At 37.4% G+C, this 20,398-nt stretch overlaps 1 protein-coding gene across 1 annotated transcript in view; it reads right to left on the reverse strand.

Annotated features, from left to right (window-relative positions):
* Positions 1-20,398, reverse strand: part of LOC127658806 (recombining binding protein suppressor of hairless) — a 68,349-nt gene that overhangs the window by 19,328 nt on the left and 28,623 nt on the right. Inside the window, exons 2-3 of the mRNA XM_052148353.1 lie at positions 15,328-15,366; positions 2,805-2,900 (exon numbers count right to left, since the gene is read on the reverse strand). Coding sequence (XP_052004313.1) covers positions 2,805-2,900; positions 15,328-15,366 — 135 coding nt within the window. The remainder of the gene's footprint in view (positions 1-2,804; positions 2,901-15,327; positions 15,367-20,398) is intronic.

A 20,398-nucleotide genomic window follows, 5' to 3' on the forward strand; every position in this document is an offset into this window, starting at 1 on the left:
CTGTGGCTGAAACGTAAAACTGCATGCAATTTGCAGAAGAACACTTTACGTGAATCGTGTTTCGGCTCCGAGCTTCTAGCAGATGAATCTCATGATTTGAGCTTTAACTGTGTGTGATCATGACTGGAGATATTCAGAGCCAGAGTGCTATTTTCACGTTTATATAATGTTAAACGATTCAACTTTTAAAACTGAAATATACTTGCTTTGATAAAGATACACAACACTCGTATTCACATATTTTCAATAAAACAATTTTACACTTATAGCGCTTTTCTGACACTATACTCAAAGTGCTTATACATAAAGAGCAGGGGACTCAATCACTACCCGTACATTTTAATACAATGTTTCAAGTGTTTTATCAACTATTAATGTCTGTATTTTACTACACGTATCAATTTAAGAGGTGAAACTCATGATATGGCCGATACGAGTTCAATGGGAGACTTTATTATTGTTATGTTATATTATATTATATTATACAGCCTCAGTTGATAATGCAAGTGAACCGTAATACTACAATAGTATGTCTATGCAATGCACACAATAACAGTAAAAACTTTAAACAAGGATTCAATCATGATGGGGATAAAATATACTTTATTAAACATTAAAATAATATGCTTAAAAATGCAATATAACAGTTACAAGAAGATTTTTTAATGTTGTGGCTGATCGGTGTATATACACTTTCATGAAATACACACTTTCCTTTTTTTCATTTGACATTGTTGCTTTTGATGTGCGTCCAGGTTTTGTCTGTGGTGTTGACAAGCAACAGTGCTGTGTCTCAGCCAAATGTAACCGTGACATCAGTTCCCCAGACACTCTGATCACCTCTCCCTCCCTCTCGTCTCTGCTCTACAGTTATCATTTGTTCTCTCTTTCCGCTGACCTTCTCTCCTTTACTTCCCAGTCTCATATCAACTCTCCTCCTTAATAATTTTGTTTTTTTTCCCCTTTCCCGTCATTATTTGGTTTCTTTTTATGCACATGACTCCCCCCTCTCTCACACTGTGTTTTCTTTGTAAATGTTCTTTCCTTCTCTTTTACTTTCACCTCTTCCCTTCATCTCTCCTTTATTCCCTTAAACCAAATTTTCTTGTCTGGTTCAATTAGTTCAAATCATGTCCATGTCATATTTAATCCCCAAAAAATAAATGCATAAATATATCACATTTAGCTAAATGAAAATTAAGGTTATTTTAGGGTCATTACGTCAAGTCATTTTTATTGGTAACACTTTACACAAAGGTTCCATTTGTTAACATTAATTAATGCATTAGGTATCATGAACTAACAATGAACAACACTTTACAGCATTAATTCATCTTGGTTAATGTTCAATTATACACTATGAACTAACAATGAACAATATATATTTTTACAGCATTTATTAATTTAACTTTGTTAAAGTTAGTTAATAAAAATACAATTGTTCATTGTTGGTTCATGTTAGCTCATAGTTTATAACTGAACATTAACCAAGATGAATAAATGCTATACAAGTATTGTTCATTGTTAGCTAATGTTGACAAATGTCTAAAAAAATGGAACCTAATTTTAAAGAGTCAACTTTTAATTTGTATAGCGCTTTTCACAACACGCAACATTTCAAAGCAGCTCAAACATGCGAAAAGTCGTCATCTTGCGGTTTAAATGAAGTTACTTAATTTTTACTTTTAAGATTGTCATTACTGTAATGTACTATTTTTTTTACTGTAATCCACTGAGTTTTTAATTAGAATCCGCATAAAGGCAGTATAACAAACAAATATTACTATGGTGTTGAAATATTTTAAAATGTTAATATTATCTCAATTTTGATAAATTACAGTAATGAGAATTAGGTCAATGGGTTTACACCAAAATGCAAAAGGGTTTATTTTCTTAAAGTAAGATATCAATGACGGGGACGTGATCTTAACAGGTTTTTGTAAAATTCACATTGTAAGAGTTTAAAATGCTAGTGATGCACTGAAATGAAAATTCTTGGCCAACCAATCAACCAATCATGCAGCAGCAGTGCGATGCATAAAATCATGCATATACGGGTCAGGAGTTCAGTTAATTTTCACATCAACCATCAGAATGGGGAAAAAATTTGATCTCAGTGATTTGCAGCGTGGCATGATTGTTGGTGCCAGACAGGCTGGTTTGAGTATTTCTGTAACTGCTGATCTCCTGGGATTTTCACACACAACATTCTCTAGAGTTTACTCAGAATGGTGCCAACAACAAAAAGCATCAAGTGAGTGGCAGTCCTGTGGACAGAAATGCCTTGTTGATGAGAGAGGTCAACAGAGAATGGCCAGACTGGTCCGAACTGACAGAAAGGCCACAGTAACTCAGATAACCACTCTGTACAATCGTATTGAGCAGAATAGCATCTCAGAATGCACAACACGTTGAACCTTGAGGCGGATGGGCTACAACAGCAGAAGATCACGTCGGGCACTTTATTAGGACCATAGTGTTCCTAATCAAGTGCTCAGGGAGTGTATTACTACCATAACATTTAGGCACAAGCAACTTTAAAAAAAATGGAATAATATTTTTTTAAATATTGTACAACTCTGTAAATGGAAAATGACTTTTGGCCAATATAAGCACATCTTTACCCAAGTGCTCGGCGACAGTCACACACACACACACACACACACACACACACACACACACACACACACACACACACACACACACACACACACACACGTATACACATGTGTGTTTCTCAACTGTAACCCTAAAAAAGCACATCATGAAACGTCCATCAAGTAGCAGTCACAGCTGTGATTTACCTTTTTTCATTGCCGTACGATTTCTGTGCAACTTTAGCGTGTAGGATGAGCACAGTTTGGTCTCCTCGTTCCTTCAGGTAATTCCGCATGGCTTCTCTGAAAACACATGATAAAAAGGAGGAAAATATTACTGATGAAGATGTAAAACATTAACATAGAAAAAACTAAAAGTGATTACTGAAATAGGCAAGATTATTCTTAAATCTGCTGTTTTTGATGCAAGAACATTCATAAAACTGCATGGTCCTTTTGAGTTTTTAAACACAAGTCCTCATGGTTTAGACCTGTAAAACCACTTTTGTAGAGGACTCTGGTGAAAGCATATGTGTGTGTGTGCGACACTTTAAAGAGAAAGGCTGCATGTGTGTGTGCTTCTTGTATGTGCTTCAAAACCCAAACCCAAATCTCCAGAGCTCAACTAGAAACACAGGCCCAGTTTGATTAGCCAATTCTCTGGTGAGCGCAACTATGTGTTGCTTGCAAAAATCACACAAACACTGTGGACAAAAACCTCAACTTTCCAGCTGGGGGTCTTTAAAATAAAAAAAGAAGGGGAGAGAGGGGGGTACGCAAAAGGACAAAAATGTGTGTTTGTGCGTGTATGTGTGTACGAGGGAAAAAGCACAAACTCTCTTAGCTCATAATCGAAAAATTCTGATTTCGTGTCAGTGTTCCAATTACCTCAGTTAACTAACAAAAAACATCCCAGCATGTGCAAACTTAAATTAGCTCGATAAATGTGGATGCTGTGGAAGTAGGACGCATTTCAAGGAAACATTCGGGGGGAAAAAAGCATTGCTTCAAGGTTGTTATATTATGTGATTGTACTGACAAAGAATATTAAACAGAACTCTGCAGGAGGATACAAAAAAGGCTCATGATGTGTAACAGACTGTACGTGTCAGCTAAAAATGCTCACGTAGACACAGACGCACACAAAAAAATGGCCCATTTGCACAGATGTCAGTGACACCTGACACGCCAAAATGCTCAGAGGGACACAGAGACGGGGTAAGTGTGGGGGGCAGATTACACACACACACACACACACACAGCTTCCCTTTGCCACGCAAATGTCCCACACACGCTCAAGTTAGATAGGCTTTTGTTATGGAAAGCGAGGGGGCCCTGCGACATGAGGGAAGGAGGGGACGGATGAGAAGGAGAGAGAGGTGAAAGGGTTGTGCTCTGACAATAATCCTCCTCCTGTAAGACGACAGCTTGCACACTAAAATCTCGCACGAACAGGAGGACTAACGTACAAAATAAATGTAACTGTCCTGAGCAAATTTCAAGTGGAACTAATTTGTCCACACTGAGAGTAACAATTCTGTGTGACAGCACACAGTCAGTCCAAATATATTTGATGTTATTGTAAAATGGATAGTTCAAACTCTTGATTGAATGAGCCACTTTTAAAATCATTGTAAAATGCAAATAAATGCACACCTTTGACTGTACATTATATTTTTTGTGCCAAGGTGCTACTCATGTTTTAGACCCGTAAAACCACTTTTGTAGTGGACTCTGGTGAAAGCATATGTGTGTGCGACACTGAATGGTTTTGTCACCCTTCTGAGTAAACTCTAGAGACTGTTGTGCATGAAAATCCCAGGAGATCAGCAGTTACAGAGAATTTTCATTTTTGGGTGAACTACCTCTTTTTCTGCTACTCAACAGCACTAACTCATGTGAGCTCCACTGTCTGCACCAATGGTAGCTGAACTCTGCTGTGACAGCGAGAAACAGAGATTTTCACAAGACTTTCATCTGAAGTCTGTGTCAAGTCTCGAGTCTTTTGTCACGAGTCCGAAACTAGTCTCAAGTCCAAAAACATTTAATCTTTTATGCATTTATATTTAAAAAATACTTAAAAATAGGGGCCTAGGTAGCTCAGTGAGTACTGACGCAGACTACCACCCCTCGAGTCGTGAGTTTGAATTCAGGGTGTGCTGAGTGACTCCAGCCAGGTCTCCTAAGCAACCAAATTGGCCCGGTTGCTAGGGAGGGTAGAGTCACTTTGGGTAACCTCCTCATGGTGGCAATTGATGGTTCTCGCTCTCAATGGGGTGTGTGGTAAGCTGTGCGTGGATTGCGGAGAGTAGCATGAGCCTCCACATGCTGTGAGTCTCCGAGGCGTCATGCACAGCGAGCCACGTGATAAGATGCGCGGATTGACGGTCTCAGAAGTGGACGCAACTGAGACTTGTCCTCCGCCACCAGAGTAACCGTGCCACCAGAGGACCTTCTAAAGTAGTGGGAATTGGGCATTCCAAATTGGGAGAAAAAGGGGATAAAATAAATAAATAAAAACCTTAAAAATTATAAATGTATGACCTTTGAAAAATCTGGGATACTATGATTCTACATGAACTTGTAAAAATGTGTTTATTTTATTTTATAATTTAACTTATCCTATACGTTTTTTTGTAATAAAGGTGCCACAGTTTTTCTCATGGTCATTTAAACAAGGCTCAGAATCCACCCACAAGCAATGCAATATGACATATGCAATGCAATGTAATGCGATTTCATTAGGTAGGGCTGGGCGATTTAGTGAAAAACAAATTATCACAAAATTTCTTTCATATCATTCGATTTCGTTATTTTTCACGATATATATCAGATATCGGAACAGAACTGCATTCCCTGTGTTTGTTAGACCTCAAGAATGAATGAAACAACTTGTTTTTTTTACAAGTAAATTCCATAGGGTAAGCTATATTTAAAGTACACTCAGTTTAGGATTAAATCCTACATAAGGTGCGTGACTTCTTTTTCAGCTGATGTTTGACTCCACTGAAAGACCTTCTCATGACTTTTCACTGTCCAGCTCAGTAGTTGGCGGTAATGCACTGTAAATTGGATTGCCAACCTGCAATAAATATCACAAGAAGAAAACGTTCTTGCCTGTGACAGCGCTATGGATCATGGAAAAAATAAAAACGTTTTTTTAACTAATAGTACATAAATAAACTCCAATGGTGATTTCGGAGTTGTTGTTTTCATTCAACAACTGTTGTATTGCATTGTTAGTGCAGTCTTGTTTCGGTATACAACAAAATTAAATTAGCCAGGTAGCTAGCTAATGGCTACCTGCTACGGAGCAATGATTGGTTTCCATGACAGCAGGGCTGCCTGCTAATACTTCCTAACAGACTGATTTAATGTCTGTGATTCAGTTAGCTAGCTGTGTGTATTACTTTGCTGAACTGCTTGCGTTTTTAGCGACACATACCTGTTTCGATTGGCTACTCTAGATGTAGAACATAGGCTAAATATAGAAAATTACTCAAATTTAACATCGATATCAAAACTTTTTTTTTATACACATATTGATATAATTTCATCACCTATAATTTCATCATTAGGTATCATTTTGACAAAACCTTGCCAGCTGTTTTAAGTCCACAAAATACTGTACGATTGCAAGACAAAAAAAATACAGGACAAATCACACACACACAAAAGTATTTAGAATACGTTACTGACCTTGAGTAATCTAATGGAATATGATACAAAGTACATTTTACAGAATGTACTCTGTAATATGTAGTGCAATACATTTCAAAAGTAACCCTCCCAACCCTGTCTAGGAGAGTGTGCTCAGCTCAAGCGTCCCTGTGTGCACTTAATAAACTCAGTGCGGCCGCTTGCACAATGGCAGCTCTACTCGGTGTACAATGTGTGGTACCGGGTAATTTTAATGGAAACAAGTACACACGCAAAGCATCTAACCTAACACCAGGCCTATAACAAACAAATCATTTTGCGTGAAGCTTTATCTGTAGAAATCTGGACTTTTCCAAACTCTTGGTGAACTCTGACAGTGGATGAATCTGGTGGCGACTGCAAAGAAAATGAGAACGCACTAATTCATTCTGTTGCTGCCAATTGCTTTCAGTGTGAATGCCCCTCTGAAGATAGCATTTATTGCTTTATCAGGTTGAGCCTTAGGTCTAAACTTACAAAAATGTCTGAATCGGTGTTATTCTTCATTCTAAATGATTGAAGGCCAATTCCCAATGTGCTCCAAATCCTCGTGGTGGCGTAGTGACTCGCCTCAATCCGGGTGGCAGAGGACAAATCTCAGTTGCAGTCTGTGTCTCCGTGCATCTTATCACATGGCTTGTTGAGCACTTTACTGTGGAGACATAGCGCATGTGGAGGCTTCACGCTAGTCTCCGCGCCATCCACCCACAACTCACCACGCGCCCCACTGAGAGCGAGAACCACATTATAGTGACCGCGAGGAGGTTACCCCATGTCACTCTACCCTCTCTAGCAACCGGGCTAATTTGCTTGATTAGGAGACCTGGCTGGAGTCACTCAGCTCACCCTGGATTCAAACTCACGACTCCAGGGCTGGTAGCCATTCTAAACGATTTTAAATTGAAAAAGTATCATGTGTCAAAGGTTCATTTATGTAGGAAAACATACCATTTTATTGTCAAAAGCACACTTTAACATCTTGCATTAAGGAAAGTCTTCTCAAACAGAGTGAATATTGAATCATGTTACACATATTATTGAACTCTGAGTGTTGAACACCTCCCAGCCTCACTGGATTCTTGCGAATCTGATGTAATCTTCCTCAGGCCCATGTCATCCGATACCTTTGATACTTCTAATAACCTGAAGTGTGTATGTTCAGAAAAAGATTCATACAGACATCTGATCTATGGCCACACATAACCATATATATTCAATTATGGTTCATATATTTGGGCATTTATGTACACATTCAAATTCTACAATTGTTTGGAAAATATGCTACATGTATGAAAGTATGTGACCTTTTTACATCGGTAAAAAACAAAACATATACATAATTAAATATTTGTTTCACATATATTAAATATATTCCGTATCACCTCACAGAAGTCTGCTGGAGGGCTTAAGCCGGGCAGAAACCTCCCATATCCATGTAAAATCAAGCAATTTTCCTAAATTCCACCAAATTCCCTTAACAGCCAAGGAACTCAGAGACGAGCATGTGCAAAGCACATGAAGCTGCACGCATCGATTCTTGATTACAGGCACCACAGCAAGAACAGCCGCCCGCGGCTTTCGACATTTCCCTAGCATACACACACTAGAGTGTTTTCCCTTCAACAGGGTTCAGCTTTGATATCCAGCAACCCAGCAATCCACAAACACACCAACGGTGTTTATGAAGAACTAAGGGAGTATGCTGGTGGCCCCCATGATTAGGAGGGATACTAGGAAAAAAAAATAGCACATCTTCTGTTGGTATTGTAATCAAAAGACTTCAGCTAAATTACATTCCACTATGTTACGCCATTTGTTTCTTGACATTACAAACTAGAGATGGGTCGGGATGGTTGATTTCGGCATTCATCATTCATCTTTTTATTTAAAGCTTTACGTAATCTATTTGTGTTGGGACAACATGAATATTTTTAGTTTGGTTAACTGAAACTGGGCAGGGGATTCCCTTTCTAATTCCCAGTATGCTTTAAATGGCACTCGACAGGGAGAGTACAGTAAATGTTAAAATTCAGGATTATATAATGTGTCTTTGTGCAAGATGAATGTAAAGGGGAACACTTGTTAGTGTTTAATGTTGTGTTAATAATGCTTTATTCATTGAGCAATTACTATGCTAAAGCATAGTGTTACCCATAGACCTTTTTCACACTCTGGGTTTTGGAACACGGAAGTAAACGTTTGCAGGGTAAACTTTGACAGTGGTGAATGGGAGGAGATCACAGCAAATATAATTTTGACTTACCCATTTCTTACCCAAAAAATCCACTATTACATTTGAATGACTTCCCAGAAGAGGAAAGAATAAAGAACAGTGGATTATTATTAATAATAATAATAATACGTTTATTATATATAGCGCCTGTCTTTAACCCAAGGTCGATTTACATGAGAGCAAATACATGAAATACAGCAAATGGACAGATAACACTTACATACAAAAATAAATAAATCCCTAACAAACATTCGAGTAAAGATTAAGACAGTAAAGTGGGAGAAGATGCCAAATTTACTGTCACTCTCTCAGCAGCTGCAATAGAAACCTCCGCGCAGCTGTGGTAATTCCTTTTTTAAAACCAATTCAATTGTAATACAAATAAAAGAATAAAGTTTTAAATTTCACTCATGTATTATATAAAAAAATGATTGCGAGATTTATGCTGATAAATAAGGCGGAAACGCATCATCACAGTCTGTGAAAAAGGTCTATTAGCATGTATTCAGCATGCTAGCATTAACTGTACTAGTTAGATCTAGCTAATACTACTAAAGTATTTCTAGCAAGTCAGTCCATTGGAAGCCATCTTTGGAATGCTCTCGGGAAGCTATTTCCACTCATGAAAGTGCAGCTCCTTTCAACTTGAATGGGGAAAGACCGAAATCTTAAAACAGTTGGTAAAAATGATGATCAAAGAACATATTTCAAATCAGCAGTAAAATCTGACAACACTTATTTAATAAATTGCGCTTCTTTACCTCAGATTACATAACTTAAAAAACATAATTTTCTTGTCTTGTGGAGCTAATGTCTGGATCTAAAAGGTGATTGGCTCTTTTACCTGCAAGGATTACTTCTTAAAGGTCGACCGATAGTGGGTTTTGCCAATACCTATAACTAAGGTGGTGGGGAAGGCTGATAACCGATTTTTTTAACCATGGTGGGAAAGGCTGATCAAATTTTTTATTATTCTTTCATTACTATGGCGGGCAAAGACAAGCAGTCCAAAATAACTAAAATCCCAGATGCAGTTTTTTTTTTTTTAAACCCAAATCCCAATAATAACCAGACAAAATGAAGATTTGGGTCATAACGTGGAAGCCCAAAACACACCAGGGACTCTTATTTGGAAAGGACGAAATTATAAAAAAAATACAAATATCTGCAACTACCAACATACATTTTGCCCATAACGGATAGTTCCAAAAAGCAACTATTGGCACTGATTAATATGTAAAACCTCTAGTACCTCTTCATCCGTTGTCCATTGGGTGTTCCAATTTCCCCCAATCAATTTAATAGAAGTGACCAGTCTCTGCTAAATATTCTCTGATACACTGTAAAAAGTTAACCTTACTTTAAAAAAAAAAAAAAAGAGGCAACTAAACAGATTGCCTTAAATCAAAGTAAATGTACTTACTTGACAGTAAATGTACTTATTTGGCTCTAGTAAAGTGAACTAGGAATAGTCCACTTTACTAGAGCCAAATAAGTATATTTACTTGATTTTTATTAATACAATTGGTTTCCTCACTTTCTTTATTTTTTTAAGTCAAGTCAACTTATTACATTTTACAGTGTAGTTAGGTTCCCTCTACTTAAAGTATTTAAAATGAGATTACACTGTAATTTTACATTTAGACAAGGAGTTAAATTTAAAGGGAAGTGCCATCAAATGAATGAGTTGGTGAACTCAATATTTCAAGCTAAGAGCAATTAACATGTGAATTACAAAACCAAAATCTGAAAGTTCTATTAACTCAAACTTGAGTTTAATAATTTCAAAATGTAATGTAACTGATTGCATCATTTTTTAGTTCTGCTAACATCTCAGGCTATACATGCTAGTCGTCCAACTTAGTGAGGTTGACAAGTGAGATTTAAGTGAGCAACAATGCTTTAAAGAGGTTACATTTGAGATGCAACTTATCAAAGAGGGTTTTAAGCATGCTGAAATGTTCTGATTTATTGTGCGTAGTCAAACACTAACTTATAGACAGCGGCGCAGTAAAGCCTTCTCCAAGAAGTTGCATCTCTGAATGATCTCCTTTAGCACCTTTGTAATAAATCAACTGCCTTCAATACATTTCAAAACAGACTTCAGATTGTAAACTGTTATTTTGCATAAACTGTAAATCTTAATTTGTTTAAGAACAGAAGAAGAAAAGGTTATCTATCAGCAGCCATATGGAAGAGATGTGCTTTGTATTCATATATTACTAAGAAAAACTACAGATCAGCATCTAGTGAACATGTCCATGCAACTGGTCTACCTACACAGGGAAAATACATATTTTGACAAATGTATTTGCACATCCCCCAACCAACTTATGGTTCTCTATGACTCAAAAAGTGCTTCTAAATCTTTTTTAGGATCAAACCCTTATGATCTAAGATATTAGGATTTTACACCATGCCATCCGAACGCTACAGTGGAAAATATATGAAGTCGATATTAAGTTTTTACTTCAAAAGCCAATATCTTATGCAGAACTTCTTGAACCAAACAGGGACTTCGTTGTTTCTGGCACAGTTAAGTGCACCTCGTAATGTTGGCAAAATAAGGTCATCAATAAAATGCAGCTCCATGCAAGCGGTCAGTGATTCCTGAAGATCAATCTGAGTTTTCCCGTATGCACAGAGATCTTGCACGCAAAGGGAAGCCACCGGGGCATGTGACTGTATATGCTTCAGAGAAAAACCACAGGCACTGGGCTTTGCCTCCTCTCAGAAAAGAGAGAGCAAAACACACACACATGCGTAATATTATGAATGAACTAGGAGCTGTAATAAATCTAGATGAATTTCAATTTGGATTGAAATGAAAACAGTAGTGCAAGAGAAGAAATCCTAACCAAAATGATAAATTATTACATTTAGCTAGAGACAGACAGGTGATCTGCTCATCAAATTTTAACACAAGAAACTACAATTGTACACGCATTTGTACAAAGCTAGAAACACATAGAGGGAAGCAGTGGACGAGCCTTTGTGAGTCATCAATTTTGAGTAACAGCATGACAAATATGGGCACTTCAACAGGAAGAGCTTCTGACACGCATACAAACACTGAACACGCAACAGCAGACCCACAACACGCATACATCCACTGCTGACATTCTACTCACACAGGAGGAGTGACATACTTGCCATCACCTGTACTTAAAGGAACAAATGAACTTAATGCTTAGACATGCATACATCAAATATGTCATAAAACCACAGGACATGAGCGAGAAAAGCCACATTAAATACAATGACCAGATAGAAGCAAACTGACAGAGGCAGAAAACAAAAATGACAAGTGGGCAACAAAAGCCAAAACCCCCATATCCAGCAATCTTTCTCTTTTTCTCATCCACATTGCCATCGTTAAAGAGTAGATTGAAAATGAACAGAAGTGAATGGAAATGTAAAACGTATTATTTTATAAAAGCACTTACATGAATTATTCTGTTGAAACTCATGTATTCAGTGACTTTTGGACTGTCAAGGTGCTGACACCCATGTACTTCTATTATAAGTACCCGACAGAGCTCTATCTTCTAAAAATATTCATTTGTGTTCTGCTGAAGGAAGACAGTCATACACATCTGGGATGGCATCAGGGTAAGTGAATAATGAGAGAATTTTCATTTTTGGGTGAACTATTCCTTTAAGTCTTGTTTACTTCATATTGTAGCCCTAGAAACTAATGGTTAAATACATACATTTGCAAACCAAAGCAGGGGTTCTGCAGGGAATGGTATTAGTGAACATAATCATAACTGGAGCATGTTTTTTAAACCCCTGGATCTCCCCAAATGATTGTTCCTGTAATTAGTGAGCATCAAATCACGATGAACTTTAAAAAGCATCGAATGTCAGCTAGATATCTAAACGAGCGCTAACTTTAGGAGATAAGCAGGACAACAGAACACAAAACCATATTGCATATGAATGAGACACTGCTCAAGTCAGTTCATGCCCACATTTTGCAGAATTCGTAATTGCTAAACAGTTACTTGTGCCAAGGCCGCATATTTGAAAGTACACGAGAAAAGAGGGAGCTTGGATAATACTCGCTTGTTAAAAAAGGGATAGTTAATTGAGACTGTAGATGTACGGTATGAAAAAGGTTCACCTACTCTGGGCATGTCACCTTATCTTTAGCAATGATTTCCCCAACACACACACACGCACACACACACACTCACCATGGTGCATGCCTCATTAGAAATAACCGATGTACACAGAAGTCATCATCTAAATAAGTTCAGTCCAAATAAAGTACAAAGCTCAGTAAGTAAGTAAATGTACTAAATGACTTGCCAAGACTATAGTTTGCTAATATTAAATCTCTGGAGTGGTTAAAAAATGTGTTTTAATGGCTTCAATCTAAGTGTATGTAAACTTCTGGCTTCAACTGTATCTAGTTTGTTATAGTGTATAATGCAACAACATTACAAAATGTTTAAGTGTGACTTAAGAGTCCAAATACTTTTGGGGCCCCTGTATCCAACAATACTGCACTGTTTCCCGTTCACCCAGATTCAAAGGTGAAGGGACCCTGTACAGACAGGGGCCGTAAAACAGTGGCAGAGCCCTTCCAGGGCGTGTGCACTCCTCCAGAATTGAGTCGTGCTGCAAGTTAACCGCAGGGCATGCAGCGCGGCCTGGGCGGGCCGCAATGAACTCTTCTCTCTATCATTTTCCACATCCCTCACTTCCCTGCTGAAAACAAGAGCCGCTAACTGGAGCTGCTTCACAGAACGGATCTTTTCGAAATGTTTCCTCAAGTTTTGGTCCATGTTTCTTGACTGAACCTCAACTTGTAATTTTGACTCTTCAAAGACGGATGATTTGGAGGAAAAGTACATTAAACAGAAAGACAAGAGGGAAGAAAGTAAGTGAGGCAGAGAGAGAGAGAGAGAGAGAGAGAGAGGGCAGAGAGAGAGAGAGAGAGAGAGAGGGGCAGAGAGAGAGAGAGAGAGAGGGGCAGAGAGAGAGACAGAGAGAGAGAGAGAGGGGCAGAGAGAGAGAGAGAGAGAGAGAGGCAGAGAGAGAGAGAGAGAGGGGCAGAGAGAGAGAGAGAGAGAGAGAGAGAGAGAGAGAGAGGGCAACAAACAGGGAAAATAACAAAGGATAACCTCGACAGCTGTGTCTTTAAGACACTTAAACCAAACCTCAGTGGGGACTATGGTTTGGACTGTTCTTGGCCAAAAGCACTTTTATTTTCAGACTGGCCATTAAGAACTCGGCCAAAGATCAAATTTATAATCAAACTTAACAAGGATTCAAGAAAAAATACCAGGTTTATGTTCTCGGGCTGACGCCATTCATACCAAGATCCAACAAATCGTACTCCAAAAATCTGAAGGTTTTTTTTTTTATGGAGAGTGTTCCTTTTTTTTTTTCAGACTGTGATGAAAACTGACTGACCAGTGAGATAAGAGATTTTTGTCAGTCGCTTCAGCTGGTCAACCCAGCATGTTGGTGGCGCTAATCAACTATCAAGCACCGGCATTGGACATGAAACTGATACACACCAGAAAATGATATGCTTAAAAATAAATAGTTGGAGTTCATGAACACTTTGTACTGCAAACATAAACCCATTCTGTTTTGAAAGTCTGCTTATGGTGTTTTGTCTTAATGTGCATCATTTAATATGTATATCACTGTGCCTGTTTTATTCTCATCATGGCATAAAAAATAGCAGCGAGGTTCAGCAATTCGTTTGCACGAAGCTCGTAGTAAAATCCCATTAAAATATTTGTTACATGCAATGTTTTGAATGAATTGCAGAACCACACAGCTATTTTTATTGCAAGGACAATATAACAAAGAATTGCAATAACTGAAATAAAGAAAAGGCAGTGAGCCAGTATTTTCTATTATTTTTAACATATGCATCCTAATTTATACTAAACTGTTTTTCAAAATGTACATTATTCCACATGTATTTATATCACTGTGCCTTGTGTTATATTATTCATGCATTATGAAAAGAGAAGTTGGGTTCTGGAGTCTGTCTAGAAGATACTCGTAGATAAATTCATGTGCAAATATAAATATGCCATATATTTATGGAACAGCGCTCTTTACTAATCTTGCCTAAAAAACACAGATTATATATTCTTCACGATGCATCAACACCATGGAATGATAACCACCATCATCATAATGAAACTAATGAACTGCCAAATTAGGTAAATAAATGCTTTAACAGCGGTCAGCATATTAATCTCTAACAGCTGAAGGGTTCAGAAAGGAGACTGATAAGAACCTCCATCGGAGATAGTGTAATTGTCCAGCATGTCTATGGGGCCATTGCATTATGCTATTTTATGCTAGGCTTGTAGGCTCTGGTGTGTGTGTGTGTGTGTGTGTGTGGGTGTCAGTGTAATGACTTCCCAACAAGTGTTTATGCTGCTTTACGTTGTATTAATGGCAAATGCAAAAAATCAATGCGTTAAACTTTAATTAATTGCATGCGTTAACTCTGACAGCTCTAGTGTATGTATATATATATATATATATATATATATATATATATATATATATATATATATATATTTATATTAAGTTATTTTGTCTCTTCATGTAAAATGCGTCTTGAAAAGCGCTAAGTGCGGTCTTGTCTTTGCAAACACCTTTTTGCTTCAAATCAAAGTTTTAAATGTTGTGATTCACCACGGAGCTGGTTGGAAAAAAATTAAAGGATCAAATTTGCTTATACATGCCTTTACAAAATCATATCCTTACATGTTTTAAAGCTTGTTTGTTATTAGCATGTGAAGGTTATCAACGTACCTTGTCAGGCGCTGTGGTTGAGGGCGCTCCCCAAACTTCCTGTAAAGAGAGAAAAACACTTTAGCAGAAATCTAACCACAATACACACAATAACATTTTACATACATACAAATATTTGAGGGTACACCTGTGTATTACACCTTTCTTTTGAACAACACACACAGCCATTTTCCAGCAGTTAACTGGAGCAAAAACATTCAAAGACGCCGCCGCTAGTACACACACACACACACACACACACACACACACACACACACACACAAACAAACCTTCCACTATTTGAGATTAGCAGGGGTGGAAAGAGTACTGAAAAATAATACTCAAGTAAAAGTACTGTTACTTCTTAAAAAATGTAGTATGAGTAGAGTAAAAGTACCTGTCCTAAAAACTACTCACATAAGAGTAAAAGAGTAGCTCATTTAAAAGTACTCATGAGTAGTGAGTATTGAGTACTGAGTCGCGAAAGCTATGCCCCTTTATAATAAAAACTCTAAGCTGCAATTTAAAAATGTAGCACACATATTGTATGCTGTAGCTTTTTGTCAGAAAGAATAAAAAATATAGCTATTTTATTGGTGTTTTTGACTGACAACTTTTAAAATACATCACTTATCTATGATAAACACTACATGAATCTGATGGAAAAAATAAAAAGGTGACATGATAACAGAAATGAAAAGATGAAAACGTTATTTTCAATACACTGATCCCCATTTTATATCATAATTTATGAAACAATTACATTAAATTCAGTTTATGTGTAATGTCTAAATTTCCCTTAATGCCGACAGAGAGAGTTACCTTTGCGCATAAAACATGTTCAAAACAATACAAGAAATGGCCCCCCCAAAAAAAAAACACTAAAAAAGCAGGGTCACTTGGTGCATCATGTCCCACGCAACGGTAGAGCAGTTGTTTAGTACAGGGGCCACATCTTTTGAAGGAATAATTCACAAAAAATATAAATCATTTAGTCACCCTTATGCCATCCCGGATGTGTATGACTTTCTTCGGCAGAACACAAATTAAGAATTAAGAAGAATATCTCAGCACTTTTGGTTCATACAATGCAAGTGAATGGATACCAACACTTTTAAGCTCCAAAAATATCAGCATAAAAGTAATCCATGTGACTCCAGTGGGTAAATCCATGTCTTCAGAAGAGATATGATAGGTTGGATGAGAAACAGATGAATATTTAAATACTTTTTTTTACAATTAATTCTCCTCCCTGATCAGTCAATCTCCACTATAACTTTCACTTTCTGTTTTTGGTGATTCACATTCTTCATGCATATCACCATATACTGGGCAGGGAGAAGAATTTCAAGAATTTTATTTTACTTAAATATTTATCTTTTTCTCATCCACACCTATCATATCACTTCTAAAGACATGGATTAAACCACTGGAGTCATATGGATCTCTCATTTCCTGGTAATTTATTATACCAATTAACACACTCTCTACATCAGGGGTCAGTATTATTTAAAAAACTAACAATATTATTTTAAAATATTATTATTAAAAATGTCACATTTATTCTATTACATTAATATTTTTAAAGCTACTCAAGTTATCTGGCCAAAAGTAGTGTGTTGTTTTCTTGTTTCCTTGTTATTGTTGTTTGATTAATAGCCTTTATATGATATAAAGCCTAGTAGACTGTGCTCAATTCGGTTGCATGTACACTTCAAGTCCAACATTTTGATGCAAATATGCATTTTGTCCCATTGTTTAAGTTCACTTTAGACATAAATGACTGTGTTTACATCAAATCCTCACCAAGACGGGCATTGGCAGAATTATAATGTGTATTTGATCATTTAGTCACGTACACGCATTAGAGCACAAACATTAGCCACCTGTCAATCAAACAACACGCAGCAAAAGATGTCAGGAAATAATAAGTAAATCTTTTATCTAGATCAACCAACCAGTGGTTGTCTTGCTATCACGATCTATGCAATGAACACCCCTGTTCTAGATGTAGAACAATATAAAAAATTACCCAAAATTTTGATTGAGGACATCTTTCTTTTTCAGATAAACATCAATAATTTTTTAATCGCCCAGCCCAATTGATATCATTGCATTAATCTCTCACAGCAGCCCAATAATCTCAGTGATAGATAGTTAAATTACAGGCTACATTATAGACACACAAAATCTAGTAAGTAGAAATATGAAATTTATCTTGATATTTTCTTAAAATGGCAGGATTAATGCAGATATCTTGTTTGAGCAAGTTAAACTCACATGACACGATCAAGCAATTGGCCCTTTTCACTGCAAAAATCCCTTTCAGGTGCAGTCATTATATTCAGGTGTTGAGCTGTGTTTGAGGCACCCTCCACATCCATAACAGTTGGCGCCAGATCTGCCGCTGCCGTTCAAGTTTTTTATGTGTGATTTGATTTGACGGGAGTCACGAGACTCTCCCTAGCCAATCATGTTGATAGATAAAAATAAAATCAGGATGGGGAAGTAGCGAACACAGACGTGGGAAAAGTACAGTTACAGCACTTAAAATGTACTCAAGTCAAAGTATAACATTTGTAAACTACTTAAAAAGTACAATTCCTGGGACAAACTACTTAATTTCAGTAATGTGAGTTAGGGCTGTACAATTAATTGAAAAACGAAATCGCGATTACGATTACGGCTGCCATGATTATGTAATCGTTATAACTGTCGATTACAGCGTTTAATTTAAGTCTGCTCCTGTTGCATCAATGGTTTCTGTTTTTGCAGCAGTTGAGTGTTCTAACCAATAACTAACATGTCCGTTGAGCAATGAAACTGCAATGGCCATTTAGAGCCACTTAAAATTAGTCCTCCGTCCTATCAGTAATGGAGTAATGCTCCCATTCTTATCAAAGCATAGACGTGGTGTAAATAATTGATTTATTATGCTGATTGATTAGACAGTTTATTTTTTAATGAGAGCATTCGCAAGAGTGCAGAACTTTGTGTGGAGCGTCACTGAGCTTGTGTCGAAATGCAGGTTTGAATATTGAAAATGCCATATTATTTACTGTACGTGGACTAATAATTTAAACAGTAATTTAGCAATAATTGTATTTATTCTATACCATAGATATCTATTAAAAATCATTTTTATTTGGCATAACATTAACAAACATTGCAACATTTAATGCTTAGAAGATGCTTATAAAAACTGGAGTGCAGCTCACATCCGCCATTGAAATCTGCTACTCTGTAAAACCGCACAGTTGCTTACTTTGTAACGTCATGGTACTTTAATATTTTAATCAACATTAATAATCACGATTAGAATATCAAGGGAAATAATCAACAATTATGATTTTTGATATAATCGTGCAGCCCTAACGTGAGTATTTTGTAATTTGTTACTTTGCACCCCTGGAGATTAGCAGGCTTGCAGCCATTTCAGTGACCTTGTGAAAGCACGCTCACATGACCAGGTGTACAAACACACAGGTGGCCGAACGACACCACTTTCCCATTCGGATTACATCCACCAGACTAATTATCACAGAAGAGCAGAGTTTAGTGATACCTGCAGCAAAAACATGCATTCATTTCAATTCATTTAAAGGGATTTAAAGTAAAGTGCCATATTCAAAACAAGATGTGGCATGCTGTCAACAACCACAGACAATCATTTTGACTCGTTCCTTAGTTTGTTAACATTATACATGTTGACATGAGATTAACCTTTTCTATGCATGATGCAAAGCCAGCAAACTCAATAATAGACAACAGAAAGCGGTGTGACAAGCATCCACAAAGTACTATTTACATGGAGCAAACTCCACCCACAGGAATGACATTGGTAACGCATAACCAGTAGTTCGTTGCTCAAATAGCCGTTCCACCAATAAAAGGAGGATTTAGAAAACTTTATAGATCAAGCTTCACATATCTGCTTCTAAACCTTCTGGAATGTCTTAACACTTAGACTTTCATTGCAAGTGCGATTAGTAAACATTTGTTTATTAAAAAAAATAAAACACACAGGTGAAGCGAATAACATTTATTATCTCATTACAATGGCAACTGTCAAGTGGTGGGATATATTAGGCAGCAAGTGAACAGTCAAGTCAACAGGCAGCAAGAATTGAATGTGTTGGAAGCAGGAATAATGGGCAAGTGTAAGGACATGAGAGACTTTGACAAGTTAGTCAGAGCATCTCCAAAACGGCAGGTCTTGTGGGGTGATCCTGGTATGCAGTGGTTAGTACCAACCAAAATTGGTCCAAGGATGGACAACCGGTGAACCGGTGACAGGGACATGGGCACCCAAGGCTCTTTGATGCATGTGGGGAGCGATTGTTAGATCCCACAGAAGAGATACTGTAGCACAAATTGCACAAAACTTTATGCTGGCCATGATAGAAAGGTGTCAGAACACACAGTGCATTCCAGCTTGCTGTGTATGTGGCTTCGTAGCCGCAGACCAGGCAGAGTGCCCACGATGACCCCTTTCCTCTGCCGAAAGCATCTTTTTGAGCATTGAGCATCTATGGGATGAGCTGGACCAACAAGTCCGGTCCATGGAGGCGCCACCTCACAACTTACAGGATATAAAGGATCTTGGTGTCAGAAACCACAGGACACCTTCAGAGGTCTTGTAGAGTCCATGCCTTGATGGGTCAGAGCTGTTTTGGTGGCACGAGAGGGGTATACACACAATGTTTTTGTTTTTTTCCATCCACAAAACAAGGGAAGATTCAAAAAAGAATTCTATGGTAATCAACATCATCTGCGGCATGCTGTCGAATACCACAGAACACAAATTATTTCGATCAGAAATGTGAAAATCGTAATATTTTGAATCCAGAAAATGTTTCAAACAATCACCGCAAGAACAGCAATGCAGCAGTTTTTAGAAAAGCAATACAAGGCACGGTGAAGGCTGTCCGTCCTCACACAGAGGTCATATTTCATGTCAGGCAGATGAAGTCTTGTTTCTTCTAAATGTAAAGCGTTCTTCACAGTAAACTGTAGAGTAATAGATCAGAGTACAGTAATATGTGGATTCACTTATTCTTGTGACATCAGACAGCAAATAATGAAAATCGTT

This window comes from Xyrauchen texanus, chromosome 2 (genome assembly GCF_025860055.1).
Source record: "Xyrauchen texanus isolate HMW12.3.18 chromosome 2, RBS_HiC_50CHRs, whole genome shotgun sequence".
Lineage (NCBI taxonomy): Eukaryota > Metazoa > Chordata > Actinopteri > Cypriniformes > Catostomidae > Xyrauchen > Xyrauchen texanus.